This window comes from Astatotilapia calliptera, chromosome 7 (assembly GCF_964374335.1).
Source record: "Astatotilapia calliptera chromosome 7, fAstCal68.1, whole genome shotgun sequence".
NCBI classification, from domain to species: Eukaryota; Metazoa; Chordata; class Actinopteri; order Cichliformes; family Cichlidae; genus Astatotilapia; species Astatotilapia calliptera.
Window position 1 is genome coordinate 51,849,251 of NC_137428.1, and position 15,951 is coordinate 51,865,201.

General features: G+C 40.2%; 1 protein-coding gene across 3 annotated transcripts in view; it reads left to right on the plus strand.

Annotated features, from left to right (window-relative positions):
- Positions 1 to 14,909, plus strand: part of plxnb2b (plexin b2b) — a 145,737-nt gene extending 130,828 nt beyond the window's left edge. For all 3 annotated transcript variants that reach the window (XM_026175356.2, XM_026175357.2, XM_026175358.2), the window contains 12 exons: positions 1,222 to 1,288; positions 1,726 to 1,872; positions 3,034 to 3,190; positions 4,022 to 4,122; positions 5,548 to 5,632; positions 6,042 to 6,193; positions 6,436 to 6,596; positions 9,191 to 9,338; positions 9,526 to 9,590; positions 9,717 to 9,792; positions 11,215 to 11,289; positions 11,868 to 14,909. In XM_026175356.2, coding sequence (XP_026031141.2) covers positions 1,222 to 1,288; positions 1,726 to 1,872; positions 3,034 to 3,190; positions 4,022 to 4,122; positions 5,548 to 5,632; positions 6,042 to 6,193; positions 6,436 to 6,596; positions 9,191 to 9,338; positions 9,526 to 9,590; positions 9,717 to 9,792; positions 11,215 to 11,289; positions 11,868 to 11,972 — 1,339 coding nt within the window. In that variant the 3' untranslated portion in view covers positions 11,973 to 14,909. The remainder of the gene's footprint in view (positions 1 to 1,221; positions 1,289 to 1,725; positions 1,873 to 3,033; positions 3,191 to 4,021; positions 4,123 to 5,547; positions 5,633 to 6,041; positions 6,194 to 6,435; positions 6,597 to 9,190; positions 9,339 to 9,525; positions 9,591 to 9,716; positions 9,793 to 11,214; positions 11,290 to 11,867) is intronic.
- The last annotated feature ends 1,042 nt before the right edge of the window (positions 14,910 to 15,951 follow it).

The following is a 15,951-nucleotide window of genomic DNA, read 5'->3' on the forward strand; positions in this document are numbered from 1 at the left end:
CACAAAATGCAGTTTCTAAATTAAGGTGTTTATAATTTGGGGGGGGGTCCAAACCTCTACATGGCCCTGCGTGAAAAAGTGATTGCCCCCTAAACCTAATAACTGGTTGGGCCAACCTTAACAGCAAGGTTGGGCCAACCTTGCTGTGGCATGACCTTTTTAAGGTCATGCCACAGCATCTCAATCAGATTCAGGTCAGGACGTTGACTAGGCCACTCCAAAGTCTTCATTTTGTTTTTCTTAAGCCATGCACATGTGGGCTTGCTGGTGTGTTTTGGATCATTGTCCTGCTGCAGAACCCAAGTTGTCTTCGGCTTGAGGGCACCAACAGATGGCTGGACATTCTCCTTCAGGATGTTTTGCTGGATAGCAGAATTCTGGGTTCCATTTACCACAGCAAGTCCTCCAAGTCCCGAGGCAGCAAAACAGCCCCAGGAATTTTTTCCCCTTAATAATAAACCTCTTCATTTAGAAACTGCATTTTGTGTTTGCTCGTGTTTGTCTAATATTTAAATTTGGTTGGTGATGTGAACCATTTTAGTGTGACAAACATACAAAAAAATAGGAAATCAGGAAAGGGGCAAACACTTTTTCCACACCACTATATATAAGCTCACCTTATGCAACTTCAGAGGCTCTGTAGTGTAGACTTTCCCCTTATCAACAAACACTATATAGACAAAAGTACTGGGCTGCATACATGATACACCTACAGGAGGCGCTCAACCATGGAAATCCTGCCAGGAAGCTCGCTGTGCACAGGGTTTGCTGATGTTAATGCCAGAGGAATTTTGGAAGTCTGCAGTTATTGAGTCAGCGTGCACCTTAGCAGTCAGCAGCCCTGCTCCGGTCTGCCACATTGTGGCTAAGTTGCTGTGGTTCCTAAATGCTTCCACTTTACAATATTATCATTTATTACTGCATGCAATGTCAAAGAGGGAAGAAATTTCACAAAGTGACTTATTGAAAAGGTGGCATGCTCTTACAGTGCCATGCTTGATTTTAGTGAACTCTTTCTTTCACACACATGACTGCATGGCTTGATTTTATTGGAACTGGAAAAACACCTGAATTCAAAGATTAAAAGGTGTGGCCCAATACCTTTATTTATACTGGTGTCTGTTTCATGCCGTGTCTCTTGATATGCAGTATTTTACACTAAATAAATACATTTTATTTTCATAATAAGAGTAAAAATAACTCAACAAATATGTTTTTCAGGTCAGAGACAGTGGTGGAGCGGATGCTGTGTAACTGGATGTCAATCTGCCTTTACCAGTTTTTGAAGGTAATGCAAGTTTTGGGTCACTGGAAATGATGCAGTGACTGACAGGAGATTGATTTGATTTGAATATTTTCTGGTTGCAGCTCTGATATGTTTTGATTTTAGTAGCTGTTCCGTGCTACAGTGAACTTTATGGTATAGACTGGTGGTCTGAAAAATATAGATGTTGTTCAATACATTTTTTTAAGGAGTGAATATACTTTATCAGTTATTTTAAAAAAAAGTATGATCGCATGCTTCAATATTAAACTGTGGGCTTTATGGATTTCTGCATTTCTTTCATTAGTGCTCGTGTTGAAAGTGCCAATTTATTTGACTTTTAAGCTGCTAATCACAACAATTAGCTGCTTTACAACAGCTGTGTCAAGCTAAATGGTTTTGTGTGCCTCTATGTGTCTGTGTTTGTGTGTGTGTTATGTGTGTGTGTGTGTGTGTAACAGGACTCTGCAGGCGAGCCCTTGTACAAACTGTTCAAAGCCATCAAGCACCAGATTGAGAAAGGCCCCGTGGATGTCAGAGTGAAGAAAGCCAAATACACCCTCAATGACACAGGCCTGTTGGGTGACGACGTTGAGTACTCTGTCCTGGTGAGATCGACGCGCACACACTCACTCACTCTCTCTCACACACACACACAGAGACACACACACACATGCACATGCACAAACACACACAGAGCACCCCTCACAGTCAGTCATAGAAATTCAGAAACTCAGCGTCATAAAAACTGCACACTCTGCTTCAAGATTGCATGGTGTTTTGTGCCTGGTGAGCAATACATACACACTGTGCAGTTGCCGTGGTAACCACCCCCCCCCCCCCCCCCACCACCACCACCACCACCACCACACAAAAAAAAAAAAAAAAAGCCCTGAGGCGACTGCCCGCTTTTGTGTGACATCCATTTTCAGTGTCAATGTTCTCAGCTCAGAAACGACACAGCCAACACAATCCAGCGTAGCAGGGAAATGTGTGGCTTAGGTTAAAGTCCTACAAGTGGGAACAAGTATGGAGTACAAGCCACCTCCACAACCTCCCCTCAACCTCGCAGCCTGCACCTGCTCTCCGTCCATTTGGGCAGCTTTCAGGAGTCAGGAAATGCCCGTGTGTCTCGTTTTGATATTGTGTCTCGGTAATGGAAGCTAATATGAACCCAGCTGTTTTTTGTTAAAGTCAGCACAAATAAAAAGACCCATGGGTAATGGCGTTGTCGAGGACAATTATCAAATTAGCGTGAGTTACACGTCTCCTTCTGTGATGGATTGCTTTCTGTGATTGAATTACATAGGGAGGAGGAAAAAAAAAACGCTTGACAGATTTCAAAAGCAGATGCATTGCTTCCTACTGGCTTAAATTTACAGCGTGCTACTCTTATGCACTTTATATGCAGCTGGGCTGATAGGGTTGCCATTGTGAGTGTATTCCCTGGCTCACATTTGAAAGCGTTGAATGGTCAGTTATTTCTAACAGAATTGGATGTGAGAGGCGAGGCGGGTCAGTTGGCTCCTGCTGAGCTTTGGTCATTAGCTGGCCAAAAGTCCTGTCAGGTGTCACCAATGTGTGTCTGTGTGTGTGTGCTTGTGTGCTTATAAAGCCCTGTTGCTGTGACAACAACATCCAAATAGAACTTGGCGTGGGTGGGTGCCTGGGTGCTCTGACCATGTTTGAATATTTCTGCATGTTTGTATTTTATTAACGTAGGTGCGCGTTATCAGCGTGAGGTATTAATGTGCGATTCTGTTTGTCAGACCTTGCAAGTGCTGGTTCAAGGCGAGGGGCCGGATGTTACGCCCGTCAAGGTGCTGAACTGTGACACCATCTCGCAGGTGAAAGAGAAGATCATCGAGCAGGTGTACAGGAACCTGCCATACTCCCAGCGGCCCAAAGTCGACAGCGTCACCCTGGGTGAGTAAATGACGGCCACCTAAAAAAAAGCAGATGAACTAAAGCAGGAACGTCTAGTAATGATAAATAATGTAACTGTTATTTCAGTCTTAAGTGAAATTAATTCATAATTAAATGAGAAGTGAGTTATCTGAGAGGGTGAATAATTATTTCATTTCACATGTATTCAGTATATTTTATTATTTTAATAAAACAGCTTTTTATTTCAGTTTGTGGAGTAAAAGAAACCAACTTAGCTTAGAATTTATTCATTGTCAGCAACATGAAGAAATCGTTCATCCCTAAACAAAGCTATGCTCGCTACTGTAATCAGAAACCTTGGGGAGTGACTTGAAAGGCTAAAGCTCCACAGACATTTTCTAACTTCAAAGTCATTTTTTTATTCCCACGCACGCTGTAGATCTCATTCCTTTATACATTTTAGATAAGCAGAGATCTATTTTCTTTCAGGCTAACTGCCTTGTATTTGGTTTTAGTTGTAAATGAAATGCAGACGGTGGTGGGCTCAGTTATGCAGAATGTGTTTGGGTGCAAACTTTTCTATTATGTTTCAATTATGCAGAAACTACTGACATGTGACTTCTTCACCCGAGTTCAGCCATATAGCTAACAGGCGAATTTAATAAATGCATCATTAAATCCCAAGAGATAACTGAGCAGATAGCTGCATTCGTTAAAGATCACATTATTACAGTGTAACCACAGGACAGCCGCATCCCAGGATAAAAGTAATTGAAATAATATAAAAAAGTATTTTATTTGAAATGTTTTACTCCCACAGCAGAGATAACTTGCGTTTTGAATAACGGTCTCATCCTGCCTTCATCACAGAGTGGCGCCCTGGCTCAACAGGCCAGATTTTGTCGGATCTGGACTTGACCTCCCAGAAAGAAGGCAGGTGGAAACGCATCAATACTCTGGCACACTACAACGTGAGTACTGCAAAAATTTACTATGCAGTAATAAGAATTGAAATTACAAAACCAAATGACTGGGGTTCAGTATCTGATGTAAATCAATGACCATTTAATGTGCATTCAGTTCGAATGTATAATGTAATTTATATGTAGAGTTTCTAAATGTATTTCTTTTCTTTTTTTTCCACAATAACAAAATGTTTATTTACCTTACTTTTTTACCACCAATTTATACCTAATCTCTCAGTATAAATAAGTATACCTATAAATACTTATTTATATATAAGCATTTAAACTTACCTTTAGGTAAAAATAAATTGCTGATACTTGTATCTTTGCATACTAGAAGTCTCTTCTCTTGGTTATGTCTTTCTATGCAATCCTACATTAAGCCATTTTAGTTTTTTCTTCCAAGTATTTTCTGCAATAAAAAAAAATTAGCAAGATGTATGGCAAGGACACAGCTTTCTGCTTACAAAGCCACATTGTAATGTGTTGTTTTGTCAAACCATATAAAATTGCAGTCATGCAACAGCTCACATGTGACCCTACCTGAGGAAACAAGATTAAGATTTCTTTTTTATAAAATATGTATGAAATACCATAGCAAGAGAAAGTAAATGTGCGATATGTTCTCAAGGATAACATTGGAAGCTTCCTTTTATCTTTTTATATGACTCTTTAGTTCAAGTCCAACAACCATCACAGAGTTTTCACTCTCCTTTCTATGCCAGTAACTACTAAGCTGTGTAAAAGCTAAGAGAAAAAAAGCTTTTATCCTTAAAGTGCTGCTTAAAGATTTCATCATTAACTTTCATGGAGTGTATAGGTGTTCAAGATAGATCATTTACGATAATGTTGGCCCAAAGAATATGCTATACAATAGCACTGTAATAAAATTCTTCACTTTTTGTTTTTATCACCTACAAAATTTAATTTCTTACCTGCGAGTCCCATAGCTTTCTCTTTGTTTGGTCTTGTTGGCTCTCAGTGGTGACAGAATGCCACTAAATCTTCTTGGCACTGTATTGATCCACAGAAAATAAAGGTCACTCGTGAATATCCCCTACCTGTTCTGCTTTTCAGCCACTTAAATCCGCCTCTTTTAAAGGTGCTCGAGTTTCTTTCATCCTACCTGCTGTCTCGCTGTTGTTCTTAGACAACAGACCTGCTCCTATAGATTCATTGGCTGTGTCAGGGTAGCGCTAATCACAGTATTTGTGGGGTCAATAATAGGTTGACGCCAAAGAAAATGGCCTGTAAATATCCCAATAAAGACTCACTGTTCGTGTCCGCTCATTCGCATTGATTAGGAATTAGATCTGGGTGCTAAAAGGCACTGCTGACCACAGTCACAGTAGCTATTAAATTCAAAGGTGTGTTAAGTTTGCATCGTTGTGTGTGTTGTCATCTAACAAAATGATTGACTGTACATTCCAGGTGCGGGATAACGCCACATTAGTTTTGTCCAAAGTGCAGCACACGCAACAGAACTATGACCAGAATCAGGAAAACCACGAGGAGCGTACGTATCTCTAAGTACACGCATGCCGTGCACATAAACACACACGTGTTGAACCCAGAAGGACACAGATGAAATGTGTACTTGAGAGTTCCTGCCTTTGTTTTGTTTCTCCAGGGTTTTTGTCCATATTCCCATGACCAATTAACATGCTAATACATGTTGTTTTATGTATAACACGCTTTGAGATTATGCAGAAATAGTATGTCCTTTTATCTTCAGCTTTTTTATGTACATTTGAGAGTATTTGATGGTTTAGCATTTCTTCTTGGATAGTCTCATTCAAATTCAGTAGACACACCCTCTCATGTTTTAATTTTAATCGTCTGAATGTTTTCTGTAAGCATGTGCATGAATAAATAAGAAGCAGAATCGTCAAAAGAAAGTTTACACCAGTGTTTTCCTCCAATAGGAAATGCTTTATTGGAAGATGATAAAGTGTTTCACTTGGTGAGGCCAACAGACGAACTGGATGAGACCAAATCTAAACGAGGAAGCATAAAGGACAAGTCGATGACCAAAGCCATTACAGAGATCTATCTAACAAGACTCCTTTCCGTAAAGGTACAAGAAAAAAACATTTATGCAATTATTACAGTAAATAGGGCACTGTTACACTGACTAAACAGTAAAATTCTGCTTTACAAACCAAGGTTTTTCCAAGTTAAAGCTATTTTGGAAAGAGCCGAAAATGCACAGTAAAAACTTGAATAGCTATACTCTCCTTGCAAATAGTTGTGCCTCTGGTATTTCTGGCTGCGCTCTGTGTCTCTGCCCTGTCTCACATTATTTGTGGCCCCTTTCAGGGAACACTGCAGCAGTTTGTGGATGACTTCTTCCGCAGCGTGCTGTGCTCTGGGGCAGTGGTCCCACCAGCTGTCAAATATTTCTTCGACTTCCTGGATGAGCAAGCGCTGAAACACAACAATGTGGATGAGGAGACTATCCATATCTGGAAGACGAATAGGTAAAACAACAGGTCGACTGCGTACACTAATGATCACTCTCAGAGTTCTTTTTGTATGCTGTATGTTAGTATGTGGATGTACTCCAAGTATCAAAAGTACAAAAGTATTTGTTTCCGGCCTCATTCCATGAAATCAATCAGTCCACATGACTCCCTCAGAATAAGCATCAGACAATAACTATTTCTGTGTTACTGTCCCCAAAAGTACATATGAAGTACTATTTTTCCCCAGATTTTATGGGCCCGCATAACTTTATAAGTACAGGAGATAGCCACTTAAACTTTATTCTCACCTGAAAAGCAAATTTAAGCTCTTTTAAACACAGGAACCCACTCCAAGTGTTGCAATGTAAAATAAAAATCTTGTTTTTATTTGCCAGGATTTTTTTCTATGACCTACTTTATGCATCAGTATCAGAGAATATATCACAGTTTTTCCACTGCAGCAATTTATTGTCTAAGATTTAGAGTAACAGAAGAATCTGTGCCTGGGATTTATTTTTTTATTTACTAGAGGACAATTTAAAAAGTGGATTTGGGGTCATTCTCAAGGGTTTTATCTGTATAATATTTTGGACGTAACACACTGATCAAATAGGTTTAGGTCCTAAAGAAGTTTTCCAATCCTTGCAATCAGAGCATGGAAAAGGGTGGCGATCACAGAGTGCTCCTCTGTGGCTCTATGCTCCATGTAGTCAATATAGATATCAGCCTTTGCCATTAAGGGATGTTAGATGGTCATTAGCAGCTAGTTCATTGTTGTTGATGTTTCCTTCCCTGAGAGGCATTTTTCCCCACTTGCTATTAACGGTATTTCAACCAAATGTGTATAATTACTACATCTTGTTCCCTCCTCCTTAATAGAACAGGAAATTATGCAGATAGTTTCATACATTTTGACAGTACCTTTTACCTAAATGTTTAAAGTAACATGTTGTATTAGTGGACTATGGGAAATCTTTTCATCTTCAGTTTAATTATAAAAAAATTGAATCAATATTTTCTCCCAAATTTGGACTGTTCATGTATTATTGCCATTTTTGCCGGGAGAGGGGGAAAGTATTTGCTTTCCCCCTCTTTCCTCTTCAGACCGGAACCATCTGAGCACTAAACTGATTGGCTGATTCAGTTAATCTTAATGCTTTCCATTAGATACAGGTTGTTGTTTTTTCATTTAAATCAGAAAACCAATGAGTAGCTATAACTCCCGAAAATGTAAAATAGTAAGAGCAGCTTTCTAGGATAATTTCGTCTTAACTATAGTGGTGCAGAAGTATGGCATAGTATGAAAAAATGCATCTTGAATGAAATACAAGGACCTCTCATTTAGATACGACTGTGGTATACAATTTCACAACCAGTCCACACAAACACAGCTATCCGATTTCATTCCCACCAACAGAAATCCCACTGCCTGAGACACTGTAACTCTCCAAGAAATAAAACTTACTTATCCCAGAATGGACAGAATACAAATGCCCAATTTCAACTTACTTAGTTTGCATTTGCAATCCCCCTGCTCCCATGTGACATTTAAGTGCATAAATTAGTGTCACGTCGGCTAAGGCTCAAGCATACAAGACGACGTGTTGCATGTAGATGCCGGTGATTGACGCAAGGCTGGCAAGAGAGCAGCCACACAAGGACAGAAGATGAGCGATTTAATTACTTACTACACTCCACACCACACTCTGCATCCGCCCGTTCTGTTTATCAAATCAACTGAGGGCCATGTACTAAATATGAATGTGTGTATGAGGCATAACAACAAACAAACATGGTAATTATGTCCCAAGCTAATTTAATTCTGTGATTATGACAACATTGCTATTTTTATGCTTCCATTGTATTCTCACGGCAGCCTTCCCTGGAGATATTACCAAACCAGTATGAATTTTATGCGGTGCGTTTCTTCTCTCAGATGGCAGAAGACGTTCTCACCGATTGGGGAGGAGTTTTTTTCCTAAACTATTGTATTTGGTTGTTCTTTTGAATGTAAAAGCTGATATGAGTTTGGAAGAAAGTCTGTGGAGTTTGTTTTTCCATTCAGGGGGGAAATTAGCAAGACCGTTCGAGCATTGCATTATGTAGTCTGGGCTTTAAGTTGTTAGGCTGCAGAGGAACCTCAGAGGTCAGCTGCTTTATCATTTCTAATCATTGTTTGTTAGAGTAGACAAGCGTCATTGGATGTTGCTTTGTGCAGATCCCTTTAGTTGTTAAAAAAAAAGTCTTCAGAGATCATTTTTTTTCTTTTTCATTTAATTTTCCGTGAACAGCAATAGTTCTCACAGAGGTCAGCATCGTGTGAAACAGTAATATAAACTGACAGTCAAGGGTATTGTTCTGAATAAACTGACACCGACACGAAAGGCTTTTCTCCATCGCTGTTATTATCTTGTACTGCACTCAATTGCACCTCAGGCAAGTGCTCTCACACATGAAATGAAATGCCTCCCTGACTTAAATTAATTCATGGATGTAATGCGGTTGATGAGACACCCCCCCCCCCCCCCCCCCCGTTCTGAAACAATAATACCGATAACAACCAGTGATGATAGACTGATTTCTTGCCCCTCTTTTTAATACCCGTGCAGCCTGCCTCTGCGGTTCTGGGTGAACATCCTCAAGAATCCCCACTTCATCTTTGACGTCCACGTGTCTGAAGTGGTGGACGCCTCACTCTCTGTCATCGCCCAGACTTTTATGGATGCTTGCACCAAGAGTGAGCACAAACTCAGCCGGGTGAGTGGAAACGAATGGACAAGAGGAGGGAGGGGTGGGAGAATATGAGGTGGAGGAGTGAGGAGGAAAAAAGGAAGATGGGTGAAAAGATGGACAGAAGATGAGAACAAATTTGATTATGTGAAAAGGTTATAGGCACGTTAATTTAAAGTGCCATTTTCACTGAGTTGTATCCCTCCCCCTTTAGGACTCGCCAAGTAACAAACTACTCTATGCAAAGGAGATCTCCACCTATAAGAAGATGGTAGATGAGTAAGTACTGGCAGCACTTTCCATCTGTTATTATTGGAGACTGTAATACCTTTTTTTAAATATCAGTTAACATAATGGATCAATTACCACCTCTTGTCTACTCTTTATGTGTGTCTGTGTGTTTAGTTACTACAAGGGCATCAGGCAGATGGTATCTGTCAGCGACCAGGACATGAACACTCACTTGGCAGAGGTGTCACGGGTAAGGAATACATCTGTCATTTTTGAATAGAACACAATAGAGTAGAATATCTTCATTGTCACTGTAACATGTGCAGTTAATAAGTGCAGTGTCTATAGTGCAGAGATCACTCACAACAGTCATAAAACTAAATCTGTAAATTGCATTAAACTATATAAGAGATGGAAAAAAAACAACTTTTCTCCATTCACCTAAACTCCAAAACCCTCCACAGCACACAGCACAATCATGTGGACAATGCAGCATTTAATGCTTTTACAGCTCTGGGATAAAAACTTGTCTTGCTGTTAATGTTGCAATCCATAAGGTTTCAGTCTAAAACATGCTTTTTAACATCCCTCGAGTGTGGGTATTGAACACATTTAAGATTGTTGGGTTTTTTGGTTTTGTTTTTTTAACCAAATGCCCCCGGGGACGTTAAGAAAAAGGTATTTCCTTTCTAAAGACGAACTGCCAACTCTTGAGCCACGATCGTGCCAAGATCGTGGCTCAAGAGTTGGCAGTTTGTCTTGTAATCGGAAGGTTCGAGCCCTGGCTCAGACAGTCTTGGTCGTTGTGTCCTTGGGCAAGACACTTCACCTACCGCCTACTGGTGATGGGCCGATGGCGCAATATGGCAGCCTCGCCTCTGTTAGTCTGCCCCAGGGCAGCTGTGGCTACAACTGTAGCTTGCCTCCACCAGTGTGTGAATGTGAGAGTGAATGAATAGTGGAATTGTACAGCGCTTTGAGGTTCTCAAAAAGCGCTTTATAAATGCAATCCATTATTATTATTATTATTATTATTATTATTATTATTATTATTATTAAAGCCTCTTTTGTACTGGCATGTCAACTGTGAGAGATTCATAGTCCACTTTCAAGTCCATAATGTTAAAATATTTTTTTTGTTCCATTTATTTTGGGTGTTTTTGTCTTTAATTGTCAGCAGATAGGATAGGGTGACACAGGAAACCAATGGAGAAAGTCATAATTGAATCATATTGCATTGATGTGGCATCCACATAACATTTTCCACAGGAAGGACTGTATGAAAATTGTATTTTTTACTTACTGCGCCAAGGGTGCACTTTGCAACTACATGCTGCTGAAAACAACAAAAGAGGAACTGGTGTATTTGTTTGCACTGTTGCCGAATTAACTCAAATGGTTTTAACCAAAAAGCATGTCAATAATTGACTTTCTTTATATTATAATATGAAAAACAGGATTTGAGTTTATGAAAATCTTAAGGATTATAACTTTAATGCCCGGTGGCATTACATATCAGCATTGTTCAGAGGCTTATTTATGTGTGTGCAGTAATTCTCATTTGCTCCGCCACAGTTTTTAAAGCCTGGGTGTAGTTTATTCAGCTGGGTCCAGGTTCGTGGTTTGGTTGGATTTCCACTTTAACCTTTAAATTTCTGTTTATGTTTTTCAGTCTCACACAGACAAACTGAACACACACGTGGCTCTCCATCAGCTTTACCAGTACGCCAGCAAATACTATGATGGGGTAAGAGGCCCTTCTTTTTCCTATCACACCCGAAGGAGGCTATTCCACTGAATGCACTACTGCCCACTATATTATTGGTTCTCCTTTTTTTTCTCTCTCTCTTCACTCTTGATATGCCAGAAGAGTGATTGTATGAAATTTTAATTGAAAGCATTTCTGTGGGATGTGAATTGGAAAATTGCTCTGGGAATTGATTTTTAAGAGTCCATTGTGCATTGCCACTTGAGGTCACGAAAAGGGGATAAACAAAACCTAATGAACAAGTTGGATAAACAAATGGGGCTGTCAGTCTCCCCTAAGTGGGACTCGCAAAGAATAACAGCTTATATGACGCGATTGCTGATGTCGAATAACACCATCTTCTCCTCCCACTCTCCACCCTTCTTCTTCTTCCTGTGCTTCTTCTCTGTCCATCCCCCTCCTCCTTGTTTCTTTGCTTTTCCAACATTACCCTTATGCCATCCTCTGTCCAACTCTTTGTCTCCTCTCTATCCTCTACACCTATTATACCCGACATCTCACTTTTTTTTTACTGTCCTTCTTACCTTCTTTTTTTTTTTTTTTTTTTTTTTTTCCAGATCATCGCTTCTCTGGAAGAGGACCCAGCTGCCCAGAGTAAACAGCTAGCCCTGCGGCTCCAGCAGATAGCAGCCGCCCTGGAAAACAAAGTGACTGATCTCTAACCCACTAAGTGGAGGGAGGAACCAAGGGAAGGGGGAATATCGCCAGTGACTACAGGGGCTTATTTCTTTCTTTTTTTTTTTTTTTTTTTAGTGAATAAATTCCAGAAATGAGGAAATGTGAGAAATGGGCGTGTTTATTGTACAACTTGGTCCTGGGGTAATTTTCTGTTCTGTGTGAAGTAACAGACTAATGAAATGCAGAAAGAGTGGAGACAGGAAGAAAATGGTGGGTTACACTGTCATAGGTACGCCTTAAAGCTCACTTGCCAAACCTTAAAGGTCTGCGCACTCATTCATGCTTCACTGAATATTGCTCCCACAATGCAGTGCGGCAGAACTCTCTCTGAGATTTAAGCCCCTCTGTGGAGCACTGGCATAGGAGATAATCAGATGTTCAATTTCTCTCTGTGTAAAAAAAAAAAAAATGGTTTTAAGAGTTGTATTATATATTTTTTTTATCGTGCAGTCTTTATGCGGAAAGCTTTATAAGAAAAAATATCTTTTTAAATGGATCACCTTGTGGTGCGGATAGTGTTTTTATTAGCCTGTGTATGCGTAGATGCCTGTGTGAAGTACTTGTGGAAAAAACAAAAAAGAGTGTGTGCTGCTGAATTTAAGTGTGCGTTTGGGTGGATTGCACGTGTGCGAATGTGTGAAATTGTGCGTGCACACACGGGATGCCTACTGTCAGGCGCGAGGGTGACAGGACGCCTGCTTTGTCGTTTTAATTCCCCCATACTCAGTAACACACTGGAGCCTGTGCTCTCAATGAGCTTTATGACAGAGACCAAAGGGTCCTCAAAAGGACGCTGGTTAATCTAGCAATGTACAGGCTCATATGAATGACAGATCACCAGGCGTTTCAGAAACATTTGAGTTATATTCTTTTTCTTTCGACTCGGATTTGGTTCCGGCTGGATTGCCTGTTGTGCTCGTGGAAATCGATAATAGCACAGTCTGTCTCCCTTTATTGTACAGTGCCATGAAACATTCCACTTCAACTAAAGCACAGAAGGACATTTAATACGTTTTAAAGATATTATAGTTAAAGACTGTGTTTAAGTTTTTTTTCCTTTGCTATATTGTTTTATTTTTATATACATATATGTATCAGCAAGAAGCAACCATTTTTCCTGCCACAGATTCGTGTCACTCATATTAGCCCTGCAATAATGTCAGTATACCATGAGCCACAATCAACAGTTGCATTTGCTTACTAAAGTAGCAGTTCAGCAATATGTTAGAAGACTATTCAAATTGTTTTATGCATTGCTCATGTTTATGATTTTTGTACCATATTTTTAGTATTACCCTTGTAATGTTCCAAATAGTCATCACGAATTCTGCCTCTACAGCTATGAAATAGCCTGTCGCTGATGTTAATAATTTAGATGAGATTCAGTCGGTACTTAAATGGCATGCTCTGAACAATTATCGTGGATTTAGCCTCTGTATGATGTCGGGGGAGGGAGGGGGGTTGTTTGGTTCAGTCGTGTACATAATTGTTATATTAATTGGGTTATTGATATGTCAGTGTCAGAACCGAGGTGTCGCCAGGGTAGGTTGGTTATTTCTTGGGCCATTAGACGCCGTCCCTAAATTGTAGGCCTTGCTGTTGACAGATGATTTAATTGTACTCGCTGTATCTGATCATGGGTGTGTGGATTTGACGGCGCATGACGCTCTCCACAGCCCCAAGAATGTTAATGATTCCTGCCTTCGCTAGAGAGAGGTGTGCACAGACCTCGAGCTTGCCTGCCTGCTGTCTCAGCATGGCACCCTGGCATCCCGACCAACAGCACTTGGCACTGCCCACTCAGCGCAGTGCAGAGTGGCACTCTGTATAATGGAATCAGCAGGGGAGGCTTTTGATCTTAATTGCATGCCAACTGCAGGCTCCATCCTTGTCTCCGTTGTTGTTTACTGCTGAGTCCTTTCTTACTGACAGAGTTGATGCAAGAAGCTTCTTTCAGAGCCTTTCTTTCACCAAAAATGTGCCTTATATAGGATATTACATATATTGTTTCTAAGTTATTCTACTGGTAACCTAGGTGACTATGATGATGATAGTGATATAGACACAGCAATGTATTTGGACTTGTGATCTTATGTGTGCTGTCTCAAATGCTAGATGCCCTGCTGCAGCCATTTGCGTGCCAATAGGCTGAAGATGTTTCAGTAAGATTTCTTTTATGGTTGCAATTTTGACGTGTGCATTTCCTTTGGGTGTCTGTGGTGTGTGCTTAGTAGGACTTTGGTGGGTAAGGCAAAAAAAGAAAAAAGAAAAAAAAAAAGCCAAACTGATTAAATGTAAAACAGTGGCCAATGTGATTTGGGTTTCCCTTGAAAATGTCTGGCATTCCTAAATTAGTCTGAAGCCAAAAGGTTATCCTTATGTAGATGGATATGCGCAAAATTGTTCCAGTTGTGTTCATTTTTTGCCCTGTGTTTCTCAGCTGTTCCACAGTGTGTACGATAAATGACTATCTATACTCGACAAATGACCGTTCTTACTGCTGTGCAGTTATTATTTTTATTTCTCGTTTCCTATATCATATAAATCTTTGTAAAACGCGTTGAAATACTGTATTCTAACTGTATAATCCTATGCATTGAGTCCTGGGACAAAAATAACAAAAGTGAAAAAAAAAAACCTGTTTGTTCAGTTGTCGAGACCTTTTTTTTCCCCCCATTTTGAAACTTGTGAATGTGCTGTGATGATAAAAGAAACTGGGACGCTCCATTTTCAGTACAGGACCATTAACGGAAGCCAACGTTTTCCTTCACATCCGAGGCAGCTCAGAAGATTCTTGATCTTGTACCTGATCTGGTTGTACTGGATGAACTTAATTTTACAAAAGTTGTGTGTGGACGGAGGGTTACAGGTTTCATCATACACTCCTCCGTTAATAAACTCAGAGACATATACGCTCTTCATATCTGCTGTGTTTCTTTCACCTTCAGCATATTGATTTGCTTCAATTTGACACCCACCTCTCACGAATAATGCATGAGAAACAATCACCTTGGATGATAGAATAGCTTTTTCCACTGCTGAAGGAAACTCTCTTTTGTGCAAGTCTTTGGTATTCCTGCATGACCTTATGAAGACAACATGCACAGGCAAGAGTAATGGTGGGGTTTCTGAAAATTAAAACCACCATAGCCCTATTTATGAAGAAGAGGACCAAGTGTCAAAAGCTGACAGTTTTTTTCCCCCTTATCACACATATTCCTTCATATTATGACCCCAAACGACTTTGTTGATAACATCAGTTGATATCATCAGTCTTCATATGCAGTGTATCCTATGATGGCTGATGCTTTTTCCCCCAAATGCCACATCAGGTTCCTGTCACAAGGCTCGGAATACAAACTAGAAGCCAAGGTCTGGCTTCATGAAATGAGTTGATAATATAAATAGCCTCGCCGCATCTCTGTCATCGGCGGTGAAGGTTGGAAAAATTGCGGCAAAAAACATTAATTAAGTACTGACAGCTAAGAATGAAATTGGAAAAAAGAAAGATGAAAGGCAAAATTGCCTCATCGGACTGCTTAACAAACCCAGACGCAGGGGTGGAGATATCAAAGACAGACTAGGAGCCTGCACGGGCCATCTTCGAACCGGGCGGATCACTGATGCAGCAACAGATAGAGCAACTTCAAGGGCTGCTGCCAAAGCAAGAGTGATTACACTTGATTATCGCAAGCACTGCATTTTGTACACTATCCTTGATCACTTGTGGGAAATCAAAGGCGATACAGTACTTTATATTCCTATTAGGACACGCGCCTTACATCATTTTGGGATTCAACATTATTTGCCGCGCACAGCGCTTGTGATAAGATTTCTAAATAACCATGCCCTTCACTGTCTAGAAATCAATGATACTGCACACTAAGAATAATTATTTTTCAGTCAGCCTCTGTGCCGGGTTTCAAGAAATTGGGTTAAAATCTGCACGATTCCTGGCTTCTG